Here is a 26418-nt window from a genome sequence, read left to right as displayed (position 1 = left end):
ATTGTGGTAAAATACACATAACATACAATTTACCATTTTTAAGCATACAGTGGTGTTAAGTACATTCACAGTGTTGTGTCGCCATCACCACCATCCAAAACGTTCTCATCATCCCCAAATGAAGCTCTGTTCACATTAAACAATAACTCCCAATGTCCCCTGCCCCCAGCCCCTGGCAACCAACCATTCTACTTTCTGTCTCTCTGAATTTGCCTTTCCCGGGTACCGCATATAAATGAAATCCTAAGTGTATGTCCTTTTTGACTGGCTTATTTCATTTAACATAATGTCTTCAAGGTTCATCCCTATTGTAGTATGTGTGAGAACTTCCTTCCTTTTTTAAGGCTGGATAATATTTCATCGTCTGTATAGACCACATTTTGTTTATCCATTCATCCGTCAACGGACACTTAGGTTGCTTCCACTGTAGGCAACTATGAATAATGCTGCTATGCACGGGGGTACAAATATCTGCTTGAGTCCCTGCCTTCAATTTTTTTGGAAGTGGAAATCTGGATCATATGGTAATTCTGTGCTTAATTTTGTTTTATTTTTATGTTGTTTGTTTGTTTTGTCCTTTTTACTCCAAGTCTGGAAGCTTCAGTTCCCAGGAAGATGCAGTTTAAAGACCATATTGATGATGATTTCTAACAGCTTCAGGCAACTGATGCTTGGATTCATGCTGAATTCAGGCTGCAGGTGCTTTCATTTGCCCTGAGTTAGAATTGTGTGCGATACAAGCCTGGGGGTGAGCTGGCTGTTGGAGCTGGTCTGGGGCTCCCGTTGCATTTGGCTTGGGTCTCCATCAAGGCCTGCTCCCCCAGACCCCCCATCAAGGTCTCCTACCCCTCTCTTGCCAGGTCAGCCTGAAGGTGTGATAGTGATCCTGCTGTTGGGAGGCTTTTGCTGTGCTTATAATTATTCTCATGTGTGTGCAGACAAAGTAGTGGATGCTGGCACTTAATTTTTACAAGCTTCACTAACCAAGGGCGCTAAGATTCAGGGATTTCCTAGTCAGCCATCACCTGATGCTATCTGGTTAATCGAGGAAGCCAGAACTGAAATGCATTATCTGTGCTTATGTGACTATCTTCCTGAGAACTCCCAATATTTCTCCCATGGGCATACATGTCTTCCCCTTTCCCAAATCCCTGTAGTGGGCATAGGAATGGTTTGAAAAAGTTGGTGACCACTCATCCCTTTTGCATTGTCCAGAAATCCCAGTGTTTCATCATCCAGACTCTCTCTCCTGTCTTGGAAATGGGCAAAATCACCCATCTATGCATCTCTTCCTAACAGAGGTCTGACTACGTATTTACAAGCCCCTGTCTGAGGGTCCACCATCTAATCAGCCTGCACCCATGGGCAGACTGTGGTTCTCCCCTTTGGGACACTTATTGGTCTTGGCACACCCTCAACTACTGGGATCCCCTAAGAACAAAGTAGGCTGCTTGCATAATTACAAAGAGTCCATATAGTCAAAACAAAAGAAAAAGAAGAACAAAGCTGGAGGCATCAATGTTCTGATGTCAAACTATATTACAAATCTATAGTGATCAAAACAGTATAGTACTGGCATAAAAACAAACACATAGATGAATAGAACCAAAAATAAAGCCCAGAAATCAACCCATGCATATGTGGTCAATTAATTTTCGACAAAGGAACCAAGAAAATACAATGGAGAAAGGTTAGTCTCTTCAATAAGCGGTATTGGGAAAACCGGACAGCCACATACAAAAGAATTAAACTTGGACTGCTATCCTACACCATATACAAAACCTCAAAATGGATTAAACATTTTGGTCTTGAATAAATGACCTTGAACATAAGACCTGAAACCATAAAACTCCTAGAAGAAAATGTAGGGAGCAAGCTCCTTGATATCAGTCCTGTCTATGATTTTTTTGGATTTGACACCAAGAGCAAAGACAACAAAAGCAAAAATAAAACAACTTTTATGGGACTATATCCCACTAAAAAGCTTCTGCACAGCAAAGAGAAGTCATCAGCAAATGAAAAGGCAACCTGTGGAATGAGAGAAAATATTTGCAAACCACCAATCTGATAAGGAGTTAATATCCAAAACATACAAGGTACTCACATGACTCAATAGCAAAAAGCCAACAGGCAAAGGACCCAACTAGATATTTTTCCAAAGAAGACATACACATGGCCAACAGGTGCATGAGAAGATTGTCAATGTCGCTAATCAGGGAAATGCAAATCAAAACCACAATGAGATGTCACTTCGTATCTGTTAGGATGTGTAGTATCAAAAAGACAAGAGATAAAATGCTGGAAAGAATGTGGAGAAAGAGGAACCCTTGTGCACTGTTGATAGGGATGTCCATTGGTGCAGCCACTGTGAAAAATAGTGTGGCGGTTCCTCAAGAAATTAAAAATAGAACGACCCTATGATCCCGCAATCCCACTTCCACGTATATAGGCAAAGGAGAATAAGTCACTTTCTCGAAGAGATATCTATACCCCCATGTTCACTGTAACATTATTTGCAATAGCCAAGGTAAGAAAATAAGTGTCCTTCAACAAATGAATGAATAAAGAAAATGTGATACACACACACACACACACACACAGGAATATTATTCAGCCTCAAAAAAGAAGGGAATCTTGCCATTTATGACAACATGGATGAGCCCAGAGGGCATTATGCCAAGTGAAATAAGCTGGTTGGAGAAAGACAAATACTGCATGGTATCACTTACCTGTGAAATCTAAAAAAAAAAAAGAAAAGAAAAGAAAAAAGAAAGTTGAACTCACAGAAACAGAGTAGAATGGTGCCTGCCAAGGGCTGAGGTGTGGGAGAAATAAAAGAAGCTGTTAACAGGGTATAAGTCTTCAGTCATAAGGTGAATAATGTCTAGGGATCTAAATATACCATTTTACACTAGAGTTGATAAAACCATATTATGTAATTGAAATTTACCAAGAGAGTAGAACTTAATCGTTCTTACCAAAAAGAATACAAAGGGGGAAAAAAAGTAAATATGTGAAGGGACGACTGTATTAATAAACTTGGTGGTGGGAAGTCTTTCACAATGTATATGTATATCTAATCATCACTTTGTACACTTCAAATATGTTATGATTTGATTTGTCAATTATACCTCAATAAAGCTGAAACTTTAAATAAATGAATGAAATCATAATCTCATTTCATGTTAACAGGCATATCTGTTATGCCATTTTAATGAGAAAGAGCTTTTGTTTCTGAAACAATAGTGAGAAGGGTCACATGCTTTATGAGTGTGCAAATCTCTTTAATATCTGGCTTAATAGAAGAAACTAGCTTCACATATCTGCTTCTGCATTCAAGTTGGTCTGATATGTTTTTGAACTATGTGAAAATGCAATCTCACATAAATATATAGCTTGAAAACAAAGACTTTGTGGACTCCATGTGAGGCTCTCAGGGACACTCACCGCCCCCCCCGCGGGGTTCTTTGAATATACTTTGGGAACCACTGGGCTAGAGATGCCCTTTACCATAACTACTCCAGTGTGTGTTTCCTAAGAAAAGAACATTTAAAAACATAATCTCATGGCTCAGTCATGATCCCAGGGTCCGGGGATCAGGCCCCACGTTGGGCTCCCTGCTCAGCAGGGAGCCTGCTTCTCCCTCTCACTCCCCCTGCTCGTGCTCAATCTCTCTCTCTCTGTCAAATAAATGGATAAAATCTTAAAAAAAAAAATTCTTCTGGCAGATTCTTCTTATTAAAAAAAAAATCTCAGGATAATTATCAAAATTGGGAAATTTAATATTGACATATGCTAATACCTAACGTCCAATCTGTATTCAGAGTCCTCAAACTGTCCCAGTAATGTCCTATTATTCCTGCCCCCGATCTAGAATCTTTTGGTTGTCATGTCTCCTTAATCTCTCTTAATCCAGGTGGGGTTTTCAGCCTTTATTTTTCATGACCTTGATATTTTGGAGGAGTATAGGCCAATTATTTTGTATAATGTCCCTCATTTAGACGTTTCTGATGTTTCCTCACCATCAGATTCAGGTTTTACATTTTGACAGGAATACCACAGAAGTGATGTGTGAGACTTCTCAATGCATCAGGTAAGGAGGCACTTGATACTGAGTTGTCCCAACGGTGGTGATGTTAACTTTAAGCGTTTGGTTAAGGTGATATCTTCCAGGACTCTCCACTGTATAGTTACTATTTTTATAATTAGTAAGTAATTTGTGGGAAGATTCCTTGAGACTCTAAATATTCTTATTTGCATCAAACTTTTGCAGACAGTTTTAGCATCCATTATTGATTTTTGCCTGTATCAATTATTAATGTTTTCTTTTTTTTTAAGGTTTTATTTATTTATTGAAGACAGAGAGCACAAGCAGGGGGAGCCATGGAGGAGGGGAGAAGCAGAATCCCCGTGGAGCAGGGAGCCCAATGTGGGGCTCGATCCCAGGACCGGAGATCATGACCTGAGCTGAAGGCAGACGCTTAACTGACTGAGCCACCCAGGTGCCCCTACTTAATGTTTTCTCACTCCACCATTCCTTCTCTATTCATTAATTGGCATTGTACTGTAAGGAAATGTTTCTCTTTCCCCCCATTTATTCATTCACCTATTGATTCATTCATTCAATGCATCCATTTATACCATTTTGGACTCATGGATTCTTATTTTATTCAATCATTATTTTACTATCATTATTTGTTTTGATGTTCAAATTGTTCCAGGTGGGACTTGTGGGGGCCTCTTCCAGCTGGTTTCTAGACATTTTGTCTCTATCGTTCTTTCTGGCATAAACAGATGTCTCATGCTCATCTTGTACCTTTCCTGACCCAGCCATCCTTCAGCGAGATTCTTTTTTCACTAAGGAATTGTATTTAGCAACCAAGATCTAGATATTAAGTGTGCCCGTTATAACTGAGGTTCAGCTTTTGCTTCTAGATGTTTTCATAGTACAAAGCTAGATGTATGTATGTGTGTATATACGTATATTTGTTCATCTATGCATATATTACATATATTGATGAACCGATCCCTCCAATCGTACAGTTCTAATCCAACTCACAGAATTCTTTCGAGCCTTCCTACTATTCCATCTTTTTTATTCCCTTCTCCAACAATGAATCTGACTCTCAACATTATCTATATATTTGCTCATTTGCTTATTCCCGCAATACAGAGAAAATTGCTATACTCATAGAACCGTGAAAAACGCATCCTAAGTAGATTTTAATGTTTGCACTTCTTTTTTGCCTTAAACCGAGGGTATATAGTCAAAGTACCATGGATTTTGGTTACGTGGATTAGTTTTCTTTTTCTTCCTTCAGTATGGTCATGATATATTGGAAATACCAATTAGGTTCATTTGGTTCTACTTTTAGGATTTGCTCCATCATTGTTGATTTCATGAAGCCTGGACCCTTAACTACTAACTCCTGTTGCAACTCTTATTCAGGCATGGGCCCAGGTAGTGTGGGACTTTTGGACATAGTTGTATAGTTTTTCTTAATCCCATAATAATACATATTTTCATCCTGATTTACATTTCTGGGACACTCCCCAACTATCTTTTACAAACTTAGCTGTTGCAAATGCTCTTCCCTCCTTCCAAACTTGTCCTGTTCTGGTCTTTGTGACGCTGTTCCTCCACACAGACACCCCCTCTCTGCTCTCTCAGGCGTCAGGCCATGTAAGGCCTGGGTGCAGCCCACTCCTCCAAGCTATCAGGATGGCAGGCTGGGCCCACAGGGGCCATCTCCAGATGCCAAGCGTCACCCAGAATGGCTCCTGTTGGAGTGGGTGATTTCTCCTCCTGCCTCAGCTTCCTTGAGGGGAGACCTGGAGTGAGTTTCAGTGTACACTGAACCAAGTCTTCTGGCTCAACGGAGCCTGAGGGGAGCAGGACCCTGGAAGAGCCCTGGGATCATGATCTAGAGCCAAGCACCTCAGTTTCTCTGTGAGGAGTCCCTCCTTGAGGGGCACAGGCACAGGGCTTTGGGATGTGAGGAATGAGGGCTTACATCTGGAGCAGACCCCTTCTTCTTCTTTTTTTTTTTTTAAAGATTTTATTTATTTATTTATTTTAAAGATTTTATTTATTTGACACACAGAGAGAGATAGTGAGAGAGAGAGAGAGAGAGAGAGAGAGAGGGAGAGAGCACAAGCAGGGGGAGCGGCAGGCAGAGGGAGAAGCAGGCTTCCTGCATGAGCAGGGAACCCGATGTGGGGCTTGATCCCAGGACCCTGGGATCATGACCTGAGCTGAAGGCAGCGGTTTAACCAACTGAGCCACCCAGGCGCTCCAAAGATTTTATTTATTTATTTGAGAGAGAGAGAATGAGAGCCAGAGAGCACGAGAAGGAAGAGGGTCAGAGGGAGAAGCAGACTCCCTGCTGAGCAGGGAGCCCGACGTGAGACTCGATCCCGGGACTCCAGGATCATGACCTGAGCCGAAGGCAGTTGCTTAACCAACTGAGCCACCCAGGCGCCCTTCTTTTTTTTAAATTATGCTATGTTAGTCACCATACATTACATCATTAGTTTTTGATGTAGTGTTCCATGATTCATTATTTGCGTATAACACTCAACGCTCATTACAACACATGCCCTCCTTAATACCCATCACCGGGCTACCCCATCCCCCCCAACTCCCTCCCTTCTGAAACCCTCAGATTATTTCCCAGAGTCCATAATCTCTCACGAGAACCCCTTCTTCTAGAAGGCTAGATACTTCTGCTATCACCAGCCCTTGGCAGCCCCCTCACCCCACCCAGGGACTCCCTCCCCTTGCTTCTCTCTGCTGGGCCCTACATGGTGAATTTAATCCAGAAGAGGGAAATTTAAAATTGGATATCAAATATCATTATCTCATGGCTCAACAGAACAGCTGCATCACCAGGGTCCCGTAAAGGCTTCTTGTTTCTTAGCCGCCACCCTCAGCTCTAGGACTTTAGTCAAGGATTCAAGGATTCAGACCCTTCCTTTGCCTGGGCAATGAGGCCTGCAGACCCCCAAGCTGCCAGTTGCCACCTGGGGCCCCTGAGGTTTGGTGAGTTCAGTTTGGGTGTTGGATGTCTTGCCCCTGAGAGAGATCCTGCCCGGTCAACTCGCAGCTCTCCCCCGTTCCTGCCAACACGTGCTCTCCTTGGGTCTCTAGCCCACGGGGTGGAACGTCTGACCTCCCCGTCAGGTTGTCCCCAGCCTGACATGGGTGCAGAGAGTGGCAGATGCTGCTGAGTCCCAGCGTTCCGGGCAGTCTGTTTCCACTTGGGGACAGTGAGTGCAAATTTAGCTCTTGTGACCAGGACACACCTCGCTCTGTGTGCACTTCTAATGAGGCAGCACACACACAAGCTGTTAGACTGTGGACACGCTGCAGCTTTCCAATGAGAGAGGATTTCAAGGGTGTACTTTTATAAGGGAGAAATGACATAAGCATCCCTCTTTGTTATTTAAATTTCATGAAAATCAACTATAGATGGTGTGTAATTGAGCACAAAATAGGTCCCAGAATATATTCTGAAATAACAGGAGCCCTTTTATCGGGTTATATATGAAGGGAAAAAAAAGTCAAAGAAAAGCAAAATCTCCGTGCAAAATAATGAACTATTTGAAGGGAGGAAAAAAAAAAAAAAAAAAGCGAGAGACTGGGAATCAAGCACGTCTGGGAGAGTATTCAAGGGGCTGGTTCTGAGAAGTCGCTCCGGAGTGAGGGTTAGAGACAGTGTGGGTTGTGGTCATTATTGGTTGCCTCGGGCACAGAGGCAGGGCTGTAAACAGAACTGCGACCAGGAGCCAGATCCAGGCAAGTGAAAGCCTGGGGGCCCCTCAAGGTGGGCCAGGTGACGCAGGTCCTGGATGAGGACAGAAGGGGCTGCAGGTGCCAAGAGGACACGTGCCCCCCCCACCTACCCTCTGTGCTCTGTACCCGGTGGCCCCCAGAGGCGGCGGCCAGGCACCCGGGGCATAAACAGAGCTGGCCTGGTCATGTGGTCAGGAGTCGGCCTGACTCGGGAGGAGCTCTGCACGGATATGCTCTCTAACAAGCCCCCTCTCCATCACTGGCCCTAGTGGCCCCCAAGTACCCCATCCCCGTGGCGGCAACACAGCTTCTCACCCCGAGTGCTCCTAGACCCGAAGACGGTCCTTCCCGGAACCTCTGGGGTCCCATCTGCCTAACGGAAAAGAGAATGTCTCCCGAAAGGCTTGTGGTGAGGATAATATAGGATACAGGGTCTAGTGTAGTGCCGGCCACAGGAGAAGAGTCCAATGTAGGATACTATTTCCTCTTTCTGTCAACCCGAACCCCCTTCCACTCACTCCCTTTGCCCAGCTCTCCTGCAGCTCAATCTCTGGTCAAGGCCAGGGGCAGCTCTGAGCCCTAGGGTGGCAGCGGCTTCAGAGATGGTGCCCAGAATGCCATAAAGGAGCCAGAAAGTGCCCAGGAAACGAGCGCACTGCTGTTATTAGTGCTGCTGGTGCTGCTGGCGCCACGCAGCCTCCAGAATGCCCTCCTTGGATCGCCTTCATTTCTTAAGCGCCGACTGTATGCCTGGTGATGCCTGGTCCCGAATATTCCCTCAGGCACAGCTTATGAGAACACTAACTCCAGCCTTCTCCCCAGACGGTGCGAGGCCACCTAGCCCAGGAGTTCAGTGTTCCCCTAACTCCCAAGTTCCTGCTCAGGACCCTACTGTCCTGGTCGTGGTCACACTGAATTGCAATGGCCTTATCTATCCTCATCATTGGACCATGAACACTGAACACTGGGCACACAGCATGGGCCCTGATATTCAGTAGGTGTCACATAAGTGTCTGTTAGAAGAACAGTGAAGAGGCAGCTCGTCCTCTGAAGGCTGGCAACCCTGGATGACTCTGGGACCCCTCGGAGGCGGACCTCGGGATCTGGAGCCTGGAGCGCGGCATTGCTGAGCCCAGAGCAGGGAGCGGGGTCCGAGCGCCATCTACAGGCAGCTTCTCACACTGGCAGGGAAGAGCTGACTGAACCGGGGAGGTGGGCGGGGGCGGAATTAAGGCATGGTACTTTCTCTGTGCCTCTGTGTCCTCACCTGAAAAACAAGCTCCATGATCATAGGGTTACGGTGAAGATGAAATCATATCTGCAACCTAGATGCCCAGACATACACTGTTTCCAAGGGTCAGGCTTCTCTTTCATGCCCAAATAGTGCAAGAGACCTAGCCTTCGCCTTACTAAGTCATAGTATGGCCAGCTTTTATCAGGTTCCCCTCCCCAGTGTTTCTGGGAGTCTGCAGGTTGAATTTGCCCTTCCCTCAAATTCTGGCTGCTGCTGGTCCTTTGTGCCACCTCCTGACTCACGCCCCCCCCTTTCCTCTGGTGCCACCTCATAACAAACTTTCCCAGGTCCTGCTGATTCCCAGACCTCCTCACCTCAAGAGTGGCCAGGGATGCTCCCCCAATACCCCAAAACCCAAGGACCAGACTTGCCTGAAAGAATAATGGGGACCACAGAGCATGCTGGAAAACCCCCAACTAGCTCCTAGAAATGATCAGGCTCAAAGTCCTAAAGCCAGCCTGGCCCCAGGTTCCTCTTCACCCACTCTCTCTGGGGCCCCTGGCTAGCACCTCCTCCACAAGGGAGAGCTTGGTCGTGTTGTGCTCCCCCAGTTTCAGAAACACCCAGGTTTCTGAGTCCCTGAGAGGAACATTGCTTCCTTTATATTTCTGTAAGCAAACCGGCCAGAGACACGGTTCCACCCTGAATGAAGACCACCTTTCACATGATTGTAAAAAACAAAACTCTCAAATATTTTTATTTTGTTGCCTGGAAGCTCCCCCTCCCAAAACAGCATCTGGCTTTTTTCTATATAAAATCAAATGTCCTGTTTGTTATTTTTTCCCCTTTTCAGAAAACAAAGTAATAGCTTGCTCTCAAATTGTCTCCTGCAGAAACTAAAAATCAAATAACAGCAGTTAACATAGTATTTAATATTTCCTAGTCTGAGATCCTGCTGTAAGCCCTTTGCCTGTTTTAGCTCTTTAAATCTTCGTAAGAGTGCTGGAAGGCAATCACCATTCTGCCTCCATTTTGTAGAGGAGGAAAAGGAGGGAATATGGCTCTGCTGATACTTCCAGGCCAGTAATACTGATTTCAGACTTCTGGCTTCCAGAACAGTATGGGCGTAGAGTCTGTGGTAGTTTCTTGCAATAGCCTTGTCCCAACCCACCAGTTCACGACTGAATCCTCAGGGCCAAACCCCAGCGCCAAACACACAGCAGGTGCTCGATAAGCATGTGCTCAATTACCGAATGAAAGAAGCTACACCTAAAGCAAAAGATCAGAAAAATTAATGGGATGGAAAAAAAAGGAAGCAGGCAAACATTAATCAAAAGAAATACGATACAACTACATTATGAGCAGAGTAGATAGTAAAACAGAGGAACACCATTGGGGATTGTGTAGACACCCCATAGCACGATCTCAAAATAGACAAAGCAAAATTTCACTAAATTAAAAGGATCAAAAGGGGAAAGAGATGAGAACATAATCATAGTAGGAGATTGTACTGTTCCTCTCAAAAATGGATGGGTCAAATGGCAGATGAATAAGATGGTGGATTTGAAAGTCACAATTAGAAGCTGGGTCTAATAAATGGATGAATGGAGATGAAAGGCTGAAGGCAGGCCAAGGTTCAGAGACGACGGGAGAGGCTGCAGCGCCGCTTGGGAGCTGGGGATGAAGCTGGGCCAGAAATCAGAACAAAGGAGGGGAAACGGAATGCGAGAGGCAAGGGGCAAGCTTTGGAGAGAGAAGTGGGGGGGGGTGGAGCATCTCAGTCAATGACTGTGCTCACAGCCCGCTCTATCGCTGGTGAGCCCTCTGACTTGAGGCAAGTGAGGGGACTTCTCCAAACCCCAGTTTCCTCCGCCATAAAAGAAGGGTGACAGATGGACATAATAGAGTCATCAAGAGGGTTAAATGAGACAATGAATGTAGTAAGTGACAGCCCTTCATAGCATTTGAGACTGGGATGAAGTAGATAGGCAGGCGGAAAGGTGGGTTTGCCTGCTCTGAGGGCAAAGCAGGGAGTGGGGAGGGGGTCTTCCCCCCAGCCACCGGCCAGTTTCCCTCCAACGTTTTCCCTGAGAGACATCTGATCTGAGTCCTGATGAGCATCCCCCCATTTCCTTCCTGGACTCTTGAGGAGACCCTATAGAGCTCCCCTCCACTCCCAAGGGCCAGATGCGACTTGCCCATCCAGGCCTCAGAGCACCTTTATCAGGAGTTAAGGTCACAGACTTTAAAGACATTATATGGACCATTGGTGTGACTTTGGATGAGTGACTTAACTCCTCTGTTCCTGAGTTTTCCCCATCCGTAAAATGAGGATATATAATGACCCCTGTTCTGTTCTATAGGCCTATTGAAGAAATCAAATTAATCGATGTGTGTGGAGTGCTCACAGCAGTTTTGCCATACAGTATCACAGGTGCCTGAGAGTTGGGACAGCCTCCCCTGGGCTCCATGGGGGATCTCCATCCCCCACCCCCAGGTAAATCACCATAACCAGTTCGAATGCTGATGCAGTTGTGTGTTTGCAACACTTAAATAAGAGTCCTCACAGTCTTTCCAGTGATGAAAGAAAGTACCAGAAATGAATGAAACAGGGGCGCCTGGGTGGCTCAGTTGGTTAAGCAACTGCCTTCGGCTCAGGTCATGATCCTGGAGTCCCAGGATCGAGTCCCACATCGGGCTCCCTGCTCGGCAGGGAGTCTGCTTCTCCCTCTGACCCTCTTCCCTCTCGTGCTCTCTATCTCTCATTCTCCCTCTCTCAAATAAATAAATAAAATCTTTAAAAAAAAAAGAAATTAATGAAACATTGTGTTCTTGATTTTTTTTTTAAGTGTTGGCATTGGGGATGGGGGAATTCAGTTCATACCAAAACATCCTACAGGCCCTTGAACTTGTGGAGTACAGAATGAAAGGACGCTGGGGGTTGGCAAGATGCAGTTCTGTTCCCTCACATCTCCCAGGCACCTCTCCAACTGCATGAAGACAGACAGGGTTGATGCCACTGAGAGAGAGAGGAAGTGAGGCAGGGGGACTTCTGGCCCCGACAGAGGGGGGACTCTGCTAGGGTCCCAGTGAGCTGATTGAGTGTGGGACAGCCTGCCCCACTCAGCAACCCGTCCTCCAAATATACAGGCAGGAATCCAGCAATTGTGCTTCTTGCTATTTACCGAAATGTGTTGAAAACTTAGGTCCACACAAAAACCTGCTCATGGAGGTCCCTAGCAGCTTTCTTCATAATTGCCAAAAATTGGAAGCAACCAAGATGCTCTTGAGCAGGTAAATGGATAAATAAGCTGTGGTACATTCAGACAATGGAATGTTACTCAGCACTGATAGGAACTGAGCCATCAAGCCATGAAAAAAACATAGAGAAGCCATAAATGCATATTACTAAGTGAAAGAAGCCGATCGGAAAAGCAATGTATTGTGTGATTCCAAATATGTGCCATTCTGGAAAAGGCAAAACTACAGAAACAGTAAAAAGATCTGTGGTCACCAGGGTTTACAGGGGAGAGAGGCATAAAATTGGCAGAGCACAGAGAATTTTTAGGGCAGTAAGACTGTTCTATATGATACTACAACGGTGATACCTGTCGTTACACATTTGTCCAAACCTATAGGATGTACAGCACCAAGCATGAACCGCATGTAACCTGTGGGCGGTGAGTGATACTGACGTGTCCATGCACGTTCATAGATTATAATTCATGTACCACTCTGGTGCAGGATGTTGATAGGGGAGGAGGCTGTGTGTCAGGGCAGGTCAGGGCGTATGTGGGAACTCTCTGTACTTTCTGCTTAATTTTGCTGTGAACCTAAAACCTCTCTAAAAATTTAAGTCCATTAAAAATACATATACAGGCGGGGGGCGCCTGGGTGGCTCAGTCGTTGGGCGTCTGTCTTCGGCTCAGGTCCTGCATTGGGCTCCCTGCTCTGCGGGAAGCCTGCTTCTCCCTCTCCCACTCCCCCTGCTTATGTTCCCTCTCTCGCTGTGTTTCTATCTGTCAAATAAATATATAAAATCTTAAAAACAAACAAACAAAAATACATATACAGGCAAAAACTTTTGGAGCACACAAAAGTTGCCCAACAGTGCCCCCTAGCATCCGCAAACTATAAACTTGCTTAGAGTAGGGCTTGGAAGTTAAGTATCAGAGAACAAAAGACTGGGGGAAGTTTTGCTTTTGTGAACTATGCTTATCCATAACTTGTGCATATGGGGGTTAGAGGGACAGGTAAAGGAGGGAAGGAAAGGTAGGTTGAGGCTGGCATTTGCCAAGCCCTGGTCCTGGGTTGGTAGCCAGGTTCCCAGGTTTCGGGACAGGCCAGATCTTGGCTTGTACTAAACGTTCACAAAGGCCTGCCAAGGAGGAAGGGACAGCCCCTGGGTTTTATTTACAGTGTTGGAGGCATCCCATGGTCTGCAGCAAGCCTGTCAGCAGTGGGGTTTGCCTCTGAATGACCAAGGGAGTTCCAACAAGGTCCAAGACCAGCTGAGGGTGTAAGGAGGGCTTCCTCAAGCAGATGATGCCAGGGGCGGGTCTTGAAGAGCGAGCAGGTGTTGACTAAGTTAATAAGGAGCAGCGGGTGCCCCAAGACTGGAGGGGAGGAGTGAGGAGGAGCCGTGAGAACCACAGTGGTCCTGGGCCTCAAGTGGAAACCTAGGTCTTTGCACAGATGGGTCCGGAGGGGAGTAGGTGCCCATCCCAGGGACAGGTGGGCTGGCAGCAGGCAGAGAGGCGGACAGAGGACCATGCTTATGAAGCAGCAGGGATGCTCTGAGTCAGTGGCCACCAGACAGAAATAGCCACACACTAGGGCACTGGGTCACAACTTCGCCAGGCCTCATTCATGATTTACGCTTCATGAGGAGACACGGTCCCAGGGAGCCTCTGGAAAACCAGTTGGAGAGAGAGCTCTGTTGGCAGGGTTTCTCATTTTCTCATCACTTTTCCATTTTCATGATAGAGTGCCCCCCGGGGGCCAAGGGAAAGGGAAAATGCTTTTTATATTATATTAGTGGCCATGTGGAAAAGACATATTTCCCATGACCTTTGGTTCAGAATGAAGACGCACATTTGTAAAGCATATGTGAAAAAGGTCATGCATGAAGGGTATGAAATATTTGTTGTCGTGGCTGGGGCTAGTTTTGTGAAATATCATAGGACAGGGAGAACAGTTTTAAGAGTGAGCAACCCCTGGGGAGAATGTGAGCTGCTGGTCTTAAGGACACCTTTGCAAAGCAAGGCACCAGACGGTGTTTGCAAACGAAGAGGGTAGGGCTAGGCTGTATATTCATGTTTGCTTGCGCTTGCATAAAGAATATCTGGAAGGATGCTCAGGACCCTTGTTGTAGCAGTTATTACCTGATGGGAGGGGTGAGAGAGACTTTCAACTCTGCTTCTTTTTATCTTTTCAGAAATTGTGAACTATGTGAATCCATTACTTTTTCAAAACATTACATAAAAACAAGACAAACAAAAAGCCTTTCACACCGTGAGCCTGCATCTCAGAACAGAACTAGAACATTCTGAGAAATATTGCATATTTTGTCTGGAAAATAAATCCCCAAAACTCAACTTCCTCCCTCTAGCCGTGAACCCAGGCAAGTCTTCTGGGTTTGGAACCATCCAGACGTCACAGCTGGATGCTGCAGCCCCTTTCTCTGACGGTCCCGGGGGCAGTGACTGCTTGTGCTTTATGAGGGGCTATGGTTGCACCCTAATAAATAGGACATTCAACAGGACAGCAGAGACAGGAAAACAAGCTGAGTGATGAAGGCCAACCTGTCGCATCAACCGGCCTTTGGGGCTTTGACAGGGTCAAGGGTGAGATTGGAGGGGAAGAGCCAGGAGGGGCTGTGAGCAATGATGAGAGCAGAACCCGGGGAGCTTACGCAGAGGCTGAGGAGGTAACAGCCTGCTCCTTCTCCAGTGGTTCTCCTGACATCCGGCTCTCTGAAACTTCTGAGTGAGCCTTTGCTTGTGCACGGCCCCCTCTTGGGCACCTGCTCCTCCTTATTAACTTAGCCAACACCTGCTGTTTCTTCAAGACCCACCATTGGTGTCATCTGCTTGAGGAAGCCTTCCTTATATACCCGGGCTGGTTCTTGGACCTTGTTGGAACTCCCTTGGTCTGATGCTTCTGGGTCTGCCTGGTTGGGACTTGTCTGAGCGCCTGTCTCTTGCACTAGCCTGGATCTCTATGGGGGGAGGGGGGTTGTCTCCTGTGTTTGGCTAGTGCAGAACCCACCCAGGGTTGGGCGCAGAGGAGGCCAGTTGCCCCTGGGCTCAGCCTCTTCCTTTGGAAGAGGGGCCCCGCTTGGAAACACAAACAAGCTGGAACTTGGCTCTGGAGCCATGCTGGGGTCGGGTCCTGAAGTGGGCAAGTCTGCTAAGCTTCTGTTCTGTTCTGTGTGTGGAAACAGCTATTAGTCCCTATGGATTCAGAGTGCATGTACACATCGGGGTGGTCCAGGAGCTCCAAAGCCTAGGGATCCTACTGCCGAGACCCCCACTCCCTGGAAGTTTCCATGGTCTCATTTTTTTGGTCCCAGACTGAAATGCAATTCATGTGGGATCTGTCACCTACTCCCAGAGTGGGTTTTCTGAATGTCACTGGTTTTGAAATTCCAATAGGTATTAAACTGGTAAAGGAGAATTAAAAGCAGACAACTTAATTTTGCAGAACAAATCCACAGAAATTGCTGGAGGGCCTTTCCTTTGTTTTGGCAAAATCCAGCCAGATTGCACTAGCCATGGTGATGGCAGCTTCTGGAGGGGGCATCTGAGGCTCACAGCCTCAGAACTGGGCCGGGTGATTTTCCCTGGCACCAGAAGCCTCCATGATGTAGCATTCTTCCCAGGAAATATGGGTCCTCCTCCAGCCCATGATGACAATTCCAAATGCGGGAGGTGACTTGAGGTGTTAGGGATGGTAGGAGTGAGTGGGCACCCCGTGTGGGCAGCACAGGCCCCTCAGATTCCCACTCCCAGTGGCACTCTACACAGCGGTGATCAGTTTTCCTTGTGAGTATGAGCCAACAGTTAAAGAATCAAACTTCTAGGAAGAGTGTTAAATTATGACCAGATGCAAAAGTTTTGAAATGCTTTGAACCTCTGGGTTTCTTTGTCTACTGTACTGAGGGCTCAGAATTTGGCTCATGGGTTCTGATTCTGGGGCCCAAACCCATGAAAACGGGTACCCAGTGGAGGCTGTCTGGCTATAGCTTTGTTTAGAAGCCCATGGTAACAAACACAGAGCACTGACATTAACCCTTGCCCTTAAAATCTGTGACACCAGGAACATCAGGAAAGAACCGAGAGCCAGGGCATAGCATCCTGTTTACGGGCAGGAAATGATGGACTCAGGCGCCTGGCAACTCACAGCCCGGATGAGTCATCGATCTTCCCACTAAGACCTCCGTGAGATTCATATTGTTAGAAAGAAACCCATACTGCTGACAGGGTGCTGTGTTATTTCAAATGAAGAGTATTTCTATGCAACAGTATAAAGATGGGAACACAGAAGTAACAAAAACTACAAGGTGAATTTGAATGCTTTTGTGTTATTATCAAGGTATGCAAAATATTTTATTCAACCTGATACGGTCAAATATGGTACATTATCACCATTAATCATAAATCTTATCTTTAAGGAACTCTTTGTAGGAAAACTGCATGTCCACATGAATTTGAACCCTGACCTTAGATGGTATACAAAAATGATCACAAAACGGATTAAAGGCCTAAATGTAAGACCTAAAACTCCACAACTCTTAGGGGAAAAGCATTCTGATACTGGATTTTGCAATGAGGACTTAGATATGACACTAAAAACACAGGCAAAAAGTAAAAATAGGGACATTGGATTATATCAAAATTTAAAACTCTGCATCAAAGGATCAATCAACAGAGAGAAATGGCAACATATGGAATGGGAGAGAGTATCTGTAAATCCTATACTTGAGAAGAGGTTAATATTCAGAATATATAAAGAATGCCTACAACTTACTAACAGGAAAACATCTCAATTTAAAAATGGACAAAAGACTTAAGTACCCATTTCTTTAAAGAAATATACAAATGGTCAACAGCACATGAAAAGATACTCAATATCACTCATCATCCGGGAAATGCAAATCAAAACCACAATTAAATATCACCTCACATTCATTAGGATGGCTACTGTTAAAAAAAGAAAACAGGAAATAACAAATGTTGGCAACGATATGGAGACATGGGAAATTTGTGTGTTGTTGGGGCGGGGGGAGAATGTAAAATGGTGCAGCCACTGGCGTCTGAGGCTCACAGCCTCAGAACTGGGCCGGGAGATTTCCCCCGGCACCAGGAGCCTCCATGATGTAGCATTCTTCCCAGGAAATGTGGGTCCTCCTCCAGCTCATGATGACAATTCCAAATGCGGGAGGTGACTTGAGGTGTTAGGGATGGTAGAGGTGAGTGGGCACCCCGTGCGGGCGGCACAGGCCCCTCAGATTCCCATGGGGGCAACCATGGTGGTTGCTCAAAATAGTAAACATAAAATTACCATGTGACCCAGTAATTCCACTTCTGAGTACATAAGCAAAGGAACTGAACGTGAGGAATCAAACAGATATTTCTACAGCATATCCACGGTAGCATTATTCACAAGAGCCAAAAGGTGGAAGGAAGAAACCCAAGTGTCCGTTGACAGCTGAATGGATAAACAAAATGTGGTACATACAATGAAGTAATTCAATGGAGTACTGTTCAGCCTTAAAAAGGAATGAAATTCTGACACATACTGTAACATGGATGAACCTTAAAGAGATTGTGTTAAGGGAAATAAACCAGTGACCAGAGGACAAATACTGTAAGATTCCACTTATGAGGTACCTAGAGTAGTCATAGAAACAAGGAGAATGATGGCTGCCAGGGGCTGGAAAGAGGGGGAAAGGGGGAGTTTTTAATTGGTTTAGAGTTTCAGTTCTGCAAGATGAAAAGTTTCTGAGATGAGTTGCACAACAATGTGATTATACTTAACACGATGAACTGTACGTTTAAAATGGTTAAAATGGTAAATTTTATATATTGTACGTTTTACCACAGTTTAAAGACCGATAACTATTTGCAGAAGGAGAGCTGTTTTTTTTTTTTTCCTCCCTCCTGTTGCAATCAGATCTGTACAGAGTATTTCTAGGCACCAGGAACCACCTGAATTCCCACACAGGTTTTTTTTTTCATGGTATGTTAAAAGTCTGCCTTTGAAGACATGCTAATTTCAAAATACACTTTATTCCTAAACTTTAGTTAAAAGTATTTCTGCTAGGCTTTTACCTCACTTAATTAAAAACAAAAAGCCCATGTTTGATGTGTGTTATGCTGTGTTTGAGGCCATCTTTCCTAGCCAGATGCATCCGCTAAATAAGAGCAAGCTGTGTTTCTTCCATACGGGTTCTTGACTGAAACAGAAAGCAGCCCCGGGCAGATCCTTCTGACCAGGTGAAAGCTGCCCCCTCTTAAAGTGTTAAATGAAGATGATGGCAATAGGGCACGCAGGAGAATTCCCATTCTCCAGATGAAGGACACCAAGGAGGCTGGAAAGGAAAGGAAAAAAGTGACTTGCCCCAAAGTCTGTCTACAACAGAGGCAAGGTTGGCCCCGGGTGAGGGCTCCCTCCCTTCCCTTTGATCCTCAGCTGCTCTGGATGCTGTGGGTGAAGGTGGAGGGAGGGCACGCTGGCCAAGCCCAGGCCGCCTCCTCCTTCCCCAAGCCCTTTTTCCCCTGGCAACCCAAGGGATGGCCCTTTAGCTCAGTGAGGAAAAAGGAGATCAGAGGCATAATGTAACTTCTGGCCTTACTGGCTTAACTACTCCTTACAGACTCTGTGTGGCCTGACCACCCCACAGGATGGTAAGAGCCAAGAAGGCCTCAGAATTCCAGGCACCCGTCCCCAGGCCTGCCTCAGGCACTGGTCAGGGCTCCGGGACTTAGCCCTTAAGTAAATGCTCGTTAGCGGGATTTAGCAATAAGTAAAATTGACATATATTAAGCACTGAGCACAATCATGAAATTAGGCTTAGCAGCGACCCCTGGAACAGGGGAGGGAGCGTGGGCCTGAATGGCAGAAGCTTCTGAGCACCTTCTTCTCACCATTTCTGGTTCCCGTGCAGGTGGGGGCCACCACAGTCACGCTGGCCAGCCCAGCCTCCACATGGAGGCCCAGCCAGCATTCTGGGAGAAAACACAGAGGGAACAAGCAGTTGGGGCCCCCTGATAGCCACTTGCTTCCCACCAGGGCTCAGGCCAAGAGACTAGCAGAGCTGGTCACACACAGAGATCCCCCTGAGAGGACTCAGTAAAGGGTAACTTTTCAGACCCACCGTTACTTTGCAGTTATCATGCTTATTAGCCAAGAGCATGGGCCTTCCCTGGTGTCCCTCACGCCCGGTAGGTTAGACTCCCCTCCTGGGGTTCATGGTTCTGTGCGCCCCCCCATAGCATCTATCTCTATGAGTTACAGGTGTTGTTTTTCTTACCTGAGAGCTCAGTGGGGCCAGGGAGCGATCAGTCACCATCAAAGTAACAATATATGTATATACTATGTATATAGTACATACAGAGTAACAATTGCAACAAACATAGTAACTCTATCCACATTCCTCTTACCACGCATGTGGCCCTGGCCTAGCTGTGTGCTTCGCATGCACTGTCTCTCTGGGGGCCCCCTCCCCGGAGGGCCCCAGGGTTACTCCACTTCACAGATAGGGAAGCCTGGCTTCTCATCCTTGCAGTGCGGCGCACTCGGGCTGTGTTCTCGGGCGGGCCACTTACCCCTTCAGAGCCTGTCGTCCTGGCCCCTGTGCTTGGAAGCACTGCTCCACAGGGCTCCTGCTCTGGCTTCCTGCTTTATCCCCGCGCTCCGTGGGTTGGTGTTCTCTGGTGACGTTTGCTGTGGAGTCACCTGGGGCCATTTCAGACCATTTTGAGTCAGAGAAGCAAGGACTCTGTCCCCTTGCCACCCCAAGCCCTGGGCCTCCCCCATGCTCTCCGCCCCAGCTCCCCTGCGGTCCTAGGCATGACACCTCCATCCTTTCATCACCCTCCCCTTCCCCTTGAAGCGCAAGCCACTAGGTTTACGGGTGCTGCCACCTGGTGGTCACAGGCCACGAGGACATAGTGGGGTGGCTGCCGCAGGCTTGGCTGGCTGCATCCTGGCCCCTCTCCCTGCGCAGTGCTCGGCCAGCCGGCCAGGTGGAGCACGTTTGCAGCAGGCAGGACAGCTGGACTGCAGAGAATGCCACCTAGAAGGCACGGCAGCTTCATGATTAGGCCCAAGAGCGCTGCAGAACGGGTCCGAGTCTTAGTTCTGCTGCTTCTCTGATACGAGACCTTGGGCTAGTCGACTGATCCCTGGGAGCCTCAGCTTCTTCACCTGCCAAAGAGGTAACCTTGTCCTCCCGTGTTGGGGCCACATGCCCCAGCCATCACCTGGAGATTCTTCCCAGAGCACCCCTTTAACTTCATTATCATTTAAAATGGAATTTATGTTAAATTCATGCAAATGAGGTATTCGACTCCAAATTATGTTCATTGTAAGCAAAACCTGGGGCCTTCTGAGAATTTGGGGTTTGTGCAAGCTGCCAGGCTGCTCGGCCAGTCCCTCTCCCCAGATGCGCCTACACGCTCTTCTGCTGTTAAGGGTTCGACCACAGGCAGCTCTCATGCACCAGCTTAAGCCCGTTCTTGGCACTTGGCGTGTATCTCAGTTGGCCAGCACACAACAACAAATTACCCTGATTTCACAGAGTAGAGATCAGCTGAGGGAGGCCGAGGAACTTGTTTGCATTCACGTACTTGCTAGAAGAAGGAACCAAGCCTCACGCCAGAATCTGTCTGACATGAGAATCCTCGCCCGCCCACCATTATAGAAAGCTCTGGAAGCTGTTCTGTCCTGAGTTCCCCAAGCAGCACATGACAGGGACGTTTGCTCACTGATGTACATTCCTCAGTGTCCCAACACCAACCAAAGAAGGGCCTCCTGGCCCAGGGGGCCAAGAAGTGTGCAACCAGCACTTCCACTCCCCCTGCTCTCCCTCTCCCCTCGGGGGACTGCCAGCCAGTGACCTGCAGGACTTGGGCAGGACTTCCAGCTCGCCTTCAGAAAATGCAGCCCGAGCAGGACTTCCTCATAGCGGCTCAATTCCCTGGCTGTTTCAGTTCTCTCTTCCTGGGAACTGCTCTGAACCAATTTACTGAGGGCGCAGGGGTCATGAACACTTCTCTTCTACCCATGCCAGGGCTGGGAGCGTGGACCTAGTAGACCATGGTCGCAGGGTGTTGTGGGGACACCGTGTCCCATCCCTACAGGAGGAAAACTTAGGTCCAGAGAGGGGATAGGGCTCACCCAAGGTCACACACCAAGGGGCAGCAAAGCCCCTGCCTGGCTCTTACCTATTGCCCACTGCCCTGGGTTCCCCCGGGGAAGGCTGACATCCTGTGTGGACCCCGGTGGGGACAGGCCTCCCCCACACACCTGGCCCAGCTCTGTGCATGCTGGAGCTTAGAGACATAGTGAACATGGACTAAGGGGAGGCAGCCTGTAGTTGATGCTTGCTTTCCTCCAGGGGCGGATACACTTCCCAGCTCTGGGGAGCCCAGTGGTGGTCTCACGCTGGCTGGGATACACAGCGATAGATGACTGTTTCCCAGATCTTCCTATTGTCCTTCTCAGTTACTAAGCAACCGACTAGAGTCTAAATGCTCAGAAGAGAGAAAGCAGACTAGGCCCTGAGTCGTGCCCAAAGGAGCTCAGCCCCCACGGTGTGGCCGGCCGAGATCTCCGGGGCTATAAGGGTCACCCCTGAGGAGCGGGTAAGCAGTAGGTCTGGGGACAGTGAGGCAGAGCGGGGGTACCTGCGCACTGCACCACCCACCTACATGCCCTCCAAGAGTCCCCAGGATAGCCTGGGTTTGACGGGAAAAGGGGAAAGGATTATAAGCTGATTTTGTTCCGGGGCCTCAGGCCAGGGACTGCCCCTCTTAGGGCCTCAAGTGTCGCCTGTATAAGATGGGCACATGTCTCCTGCCGGCTTGGTGGGTACAGTGAAGGCTGTATGAATACACTGGTGGACTGTGAAGATGTGGGCCACGTGAAGGGTTAGCACCGTGGTGACACTGGGTCACTTTCAGGATGGCCAGGGTCCACAGTGCTGGACCAGCATCCATCGTGGTCTCTTCCAGGCTGCCTCGGAAGGCCAGCAGAGCCCAGGAGGGGGTGGGCAAAAAAGATGGCTTTTCTGCTCTCCTCCAAAACAGACTGCGCACCGTGAGCAGCCGTTACCCCCCGCCCCCTGAGGCCCTGCCCTTCCACGACACTCCGTGCATGGCTCTGTTGCCCACAGCTCCCTTGGTCACTCCCAGTCCAGCCATAATGCTCTCTTCACAGTCACCCACGTAGGGGGGGTTCCCCTCATTGACCCTCTATTCAAAAAGCCTCTCCTCTCTAAGAGGCCTGGGATGCCTTCGCCCTCACCCAACTGGCAGCAGAGAAGAGGAACTCTACCAGCTACCAGGACTGGATACAGCTCTCCAGGTCCCTGAGGACAGGCCACGGACACAGGCAGTGCTGAAACCCCGTGGGAAACCGCACCTCTCAGGGGCCTCTGCTAGCAAGGATCCCAGGCTGGGGTTTCTCAACCTCTCCGCACTGGGGTTGCACTTCTGCAATGGGAAATTACATTTCCATTTTCTTTTCTGAAGGCAAAAAGGGAGAAAGCAGCGACACTGATGAATGACGTGGCGCGTCACACCCCTGGACTGCAGCTGTAACTGCCAACCCCAGGCCCACACTGCTCACACCCGCATGCTCCTGAGAGCTCACAGCTGCAATGTCACACGCAGATGGGCCCCTGGCAGAAAGGTAGGTGAAGGTCAGGGGGACTGGAGCCACACAGCCAGGGGAGAGGGCCTGGTGGGGCAGGGAGCAGGGCCCCCGCTGGCTCCTCGCCAGGCGCCTCTCTGAGTGTCTTCCTACAGTCCCACCCCAGAGATGGCACCGGGAGGGCTGCTTTCTGCTTCCCCAGAAAGCCTGGGCAGTCCTGGAGACAACGTGAGGGCCTCGTCAGGGGCTCTGCCCTGGCAGGGGATTTCTGTCAGCTCTGGAGTGCTAAGCGGAGCGGAGGAGTAACGTCTCCCGAGCAGTGGTGAGCCCTAATTTCTGCAGGATTCTCTCAGGATCCTTGCACCGTGGGATCGAGTCCCAGAAGTGAACTCCGAATTTCTGGCCAGGCCCGAGGACTTGGACACCCAGCTTGGCAGTCCTGGGCCCAGCTTACCTTTCGTACTTCAGGAGGAGGTTTCCTGCAGGCTGCGGCCTGGGATGTGGACAGAGACACGTGTATGTCCACGCTTTAGGGAGAGGGAGGGTCCTGAGGGGCCCGGGCCTCAGTATCCGAGTGGAAGGTCCCCACCATTTGCCGACTTCAGCCAGAAGGTAGAAGGGGCCGAGGGTCTGGGACTCAGACTACCTGTGACAGGCTTCCAGTCCCACAGCCCATAAGGACCAGGCTCTCATTTGCAGTATACCAAAACCTGATCTCACAGGATTTTCATGTGTGTGTGAGCATCTCCTCATTTAGCCATTTGGCAAATGTGCCCCCGGACAGATGTTGTGGCCGGGCCCGGTGAGCACGGGGCAATGGGACACAGAGCAGCCGCTCAGACCCCAGCCTGCCCCCGGGGGCCCTCAGAGACAGCAGGAGGAGCAGAGCTCAGGGAAGACGGGACAAGGACTCAGGTGACTCTGGTGTGTTATGAGAAGCTGTGCTGAATGGGGGTGTCCAGAGGGGGGGCAGAGAGAGGAAAAGAGCTTCATAGGAGAGGCCACGTTTGAAATGGGTCTTTAAAGATGAGCGGTATTTGGGCAGAGTTTGGGACGGAAGATGCCCTCTCAGCAGAGAAAATACTGTAAGCCAAAGCCTGGTGCCGGGAATGTATAGGACTAGTAATTCAAACCCACTCATCCCTTGGTTCCCACTGAAGGCGGTGGCAGGTTCCTCACCATATGGGGTTGGTGGATGTGCCAGAGAGTTTATATTCCTCCAATCCACGCGGGAGCAAAGCCGACTGTTGTAAGCAGCCTTACTGCATGTGCCAGTAAGATTCTAAAGGACAAATTACCAGAGGTGGAGTGGCTGGGACAAAGGACGTGTGCATTTCTCACCGTGGCAGCCTTGTTACTTGGCCTCTGCAGAGCCCCTGTTGGTTCTTGAGTGAGATCTCCCAGCACCCTCCACCTTCTTCCTCAGGATCTGCCTTCTGCCCATATAGTGAGACATTCATGCCCAAAGTGCACTTGGCGTGGTGCCAGGCCCACTTGGAACATGCTAGCTGTTTTTATTCTTCCTCTGGGCCCCCAGGAGCCAGCTGGGCTTCCTGATTCTGTGTCTGTCCACAATTCCTGCTGCTAGAAGCCTCTGTCTCCTCCACCAGCTGGGCGTTCTGGAGGTCAGCAGCTTCTTCTCCTGGTGCCTCTGCTCATTCCCAGCAGCTGATCAGTGCCTGGCTCAGGCAAGGGCTCAGCAAGGGTTTTTTGTGTGACTATTGGATACAAGGAAGGTGTATCCTATCTGCCTGTCCTTCCCTTCCCGGGAAACAGGGCCAGATTGTCTCCAAATGACAGTAGGCCACCAAAACCACAACATGCAAGCTGGTAGGCCTTATACCTTGCAAAGACAAGGACAGGCATCCTTATATTACAGAAAAGAAAGCTAAAGCTCAGAGTGGATGAGTGGTTAAGTCCTACTCACAGAGCATGCTAGAGATGAAGCTGAGGCTAGACCCAGCGGGGCTGACCTTCCACAAGGCTGGAGCCTTGGCACCATCCTGACTTGGACAGAATGACCATACCCACACTCGGTGCTCTGCTCTGTTTGGCTGGAGGTGGTTCAGCATCCCTGAGCTGGGCAAGCATGTCTAGGCTCCAAACCCATTTTTCTGTCTGTGCTCCATCTTTCCCAGGCTCCTGCCCACTGAGAGGGCCCTCACGGTCCTGCATGTGAGCCTGCATCACCCCGCACAGGACCCGGACATCTTTGCCAATGTCCCAGCACGGTGGCAGCATGACACCAGCCCGCTTCTGGTGGGGCGCAGCCTAGATGCCCACCTCCGGCTACAGCTCCCCTGCCTCTCCCGCAGACACCTGTCGCTGGAGCCCTACCGGGAGAAGGGCAGCGCTCTGCTGACCTTCTGCCTGAAGGCCCTGAGCCGCAAGGGCTGTGTGTGGGTCAACGGGCTGACTCTGAGGTTCCTGGAGCAGGTTCCCCTGAGCATGGTCAACAGGGTTGCCTTCTCCGGCATCCAGATGGTGATCCGCATAGAGGGAGGCACCTCCCTGGAGGCTTTTGTCTGCTGCTTCCATCTCAGCTCCTCGCCCCTGATTCACAGGCCCCAGGCTGAGGAGACTGATGAATGGGAGAGTACCTCCCAGGAGCAGCCTCCCCCAAGTTCAGGGCACTGGGCTCCAGGTCACCTGGGGCTTCTCCATGGCCCTTCCCTGCCAAGCCCTGGAGGAGGAGCAGAAACACAGCTCTAGAAGACCTCAGACAGTGCTAGACCCACCGGCTGCCCAGAGCAAGCCTCACCCATAAGAGGACTTGAACTCTTGGAGCGAACACACGCGAGGTTGACAAGCAAGACCTGCTTGGTAATAATGAACTGATCCTGCAAACACGAACAGCCTGGGGTGGGGGAGCGCCCTCCACGGTTACAGCTATGCAAGGTAATGGGAACTTCATATACTTTTAGAGGCCCTGAGAGGTTCTGAGAGCCTCTCCCCAGCCTTTCCCCACATTTCCCTCCTCTTGTCTCCCTAGGAGTTACTTTATGTTGCTAATTTCGCGTGCTGCTTAAGAGCTGGAGTTTGAGGTTTGCACCAGGAATGCGTGGACACATGTAACAATTACGTTTGTGGTAGCTCGGGGTTACCCTGGCCTTTCAAATACCCACAGGCACTCCGGGCTTAGGGAAGCCTGTATTTAATAAACTGCAAGTATTTCATTAAGCTGGCATACCCAATAGGATTCCCTGATCCCCAGACAGGCTGCATGCGTACCACGTTGTCACACAGAGGCGGGGGGGGGGGGGGGAAAAGGAAAGGGGGGAAAGGGGAAATGGAAAGGGGGGGGGCTCACATTTCTGGAAAGGATGTGGGCAGAGCTCAGGGTTTCCTGGGGCTGGGGAGCTGGGGGCTGGACCTGCCTGGAAATCCATTGACCCGGTCATCCTTGAGTTCCCTCACTATCATTTCTGGATCAAAGCCTTGGCTGATCAGAGGGCCAGGTCTTCAGGGAAAGGTAGCTGCCCAGAGCAATGGGCTCTTTCAGGACTAA

At 48.8% G+C, this 26418-nt stretch overlaps 1 protein-coding gene and 1 long non-coding RNA gene across 4 annotated transcripts in view; one reads left to right on the top strand and one right to left on the bottom strand.

Annotated features, from left to right (window-relative positions):
* LOC112815017 (uncharacterized) overlaps window positions 1–20121 on the bottom strand; it is a 71103-nt gene extending 50982 nt beyond the window's left edge. The window contains exon 1 of the long non-coding RNA XR_003205912.2: window positions 19862–20121. This is a non-coding gene — a long non-coding RNA (uncharacterized lncRNA). The remainder of the gene's footprint in view (window positions 1–19861) is intronic.
* Window positions 20122–20382: 261 nt separating this feature from the next.
* On the top strand, window positions 20383–26090 carry TIFAB (TIFA inhibitor). 3 transcript variants are annotated; one of them, XM_025860804.2, is made up of 4 exons: window positions 20383–20473; window positions 22790–22949; window positions 23066–23232; window positions 25049–26090. In XM_025860804.2, exons 2-4 carry the CDS (start codon window positions 22821–22823, stop codon window positions 25620–25622), a joined length of 870 nt encoding a protein of 289 aa, XP_025716589.1. In that variant the 5' UTR covers window positions 20383–20473; window positions 22790–22820; the 3' UTR covers window positions 25623–26090. The 3 variants fall into 3 exon arrangements, with proteins under 3 accessions (XP_025716589.1, XP_025716588.1, XP_025716591.1); XM_025860803.2 differs by lacking the exon at window positions 20383–20473 and having other exon boundaries at window positions 22646–22949; XM_025860806.2 differs by lacking the exons at window positions 20383–20473; window positions 23066–23232 and having other exon boundaries at window positions 22681–22949.
* The last annotated feature ends 328 nt before the right edge of the window (window positions 26091–26418 follow it).

This window comes from Callorhinus ursinus, unplaced genomic scaffold (assembly GCF_003265705.2).
Source record: "Callorhinus ursinus isolate GAN/ISIS: 27379988/994484 unplaced genomic scaffold, GSC_fseal_2.0 scaffold30, whole genome shotgun sequence".
In the NCBI taxonomy this organism is placed as follows: Eukaryota; Metazoa; Chordata; class Mammalia; order Carnivora; family Otariidae; genus Callorhinus; species Callorhinus ursinus.
The sequence above is the reverse complement of the archived record's forward strand: the minus strand, read 5'-3'. Positions and strand labels throughout refer to the sequence as shown.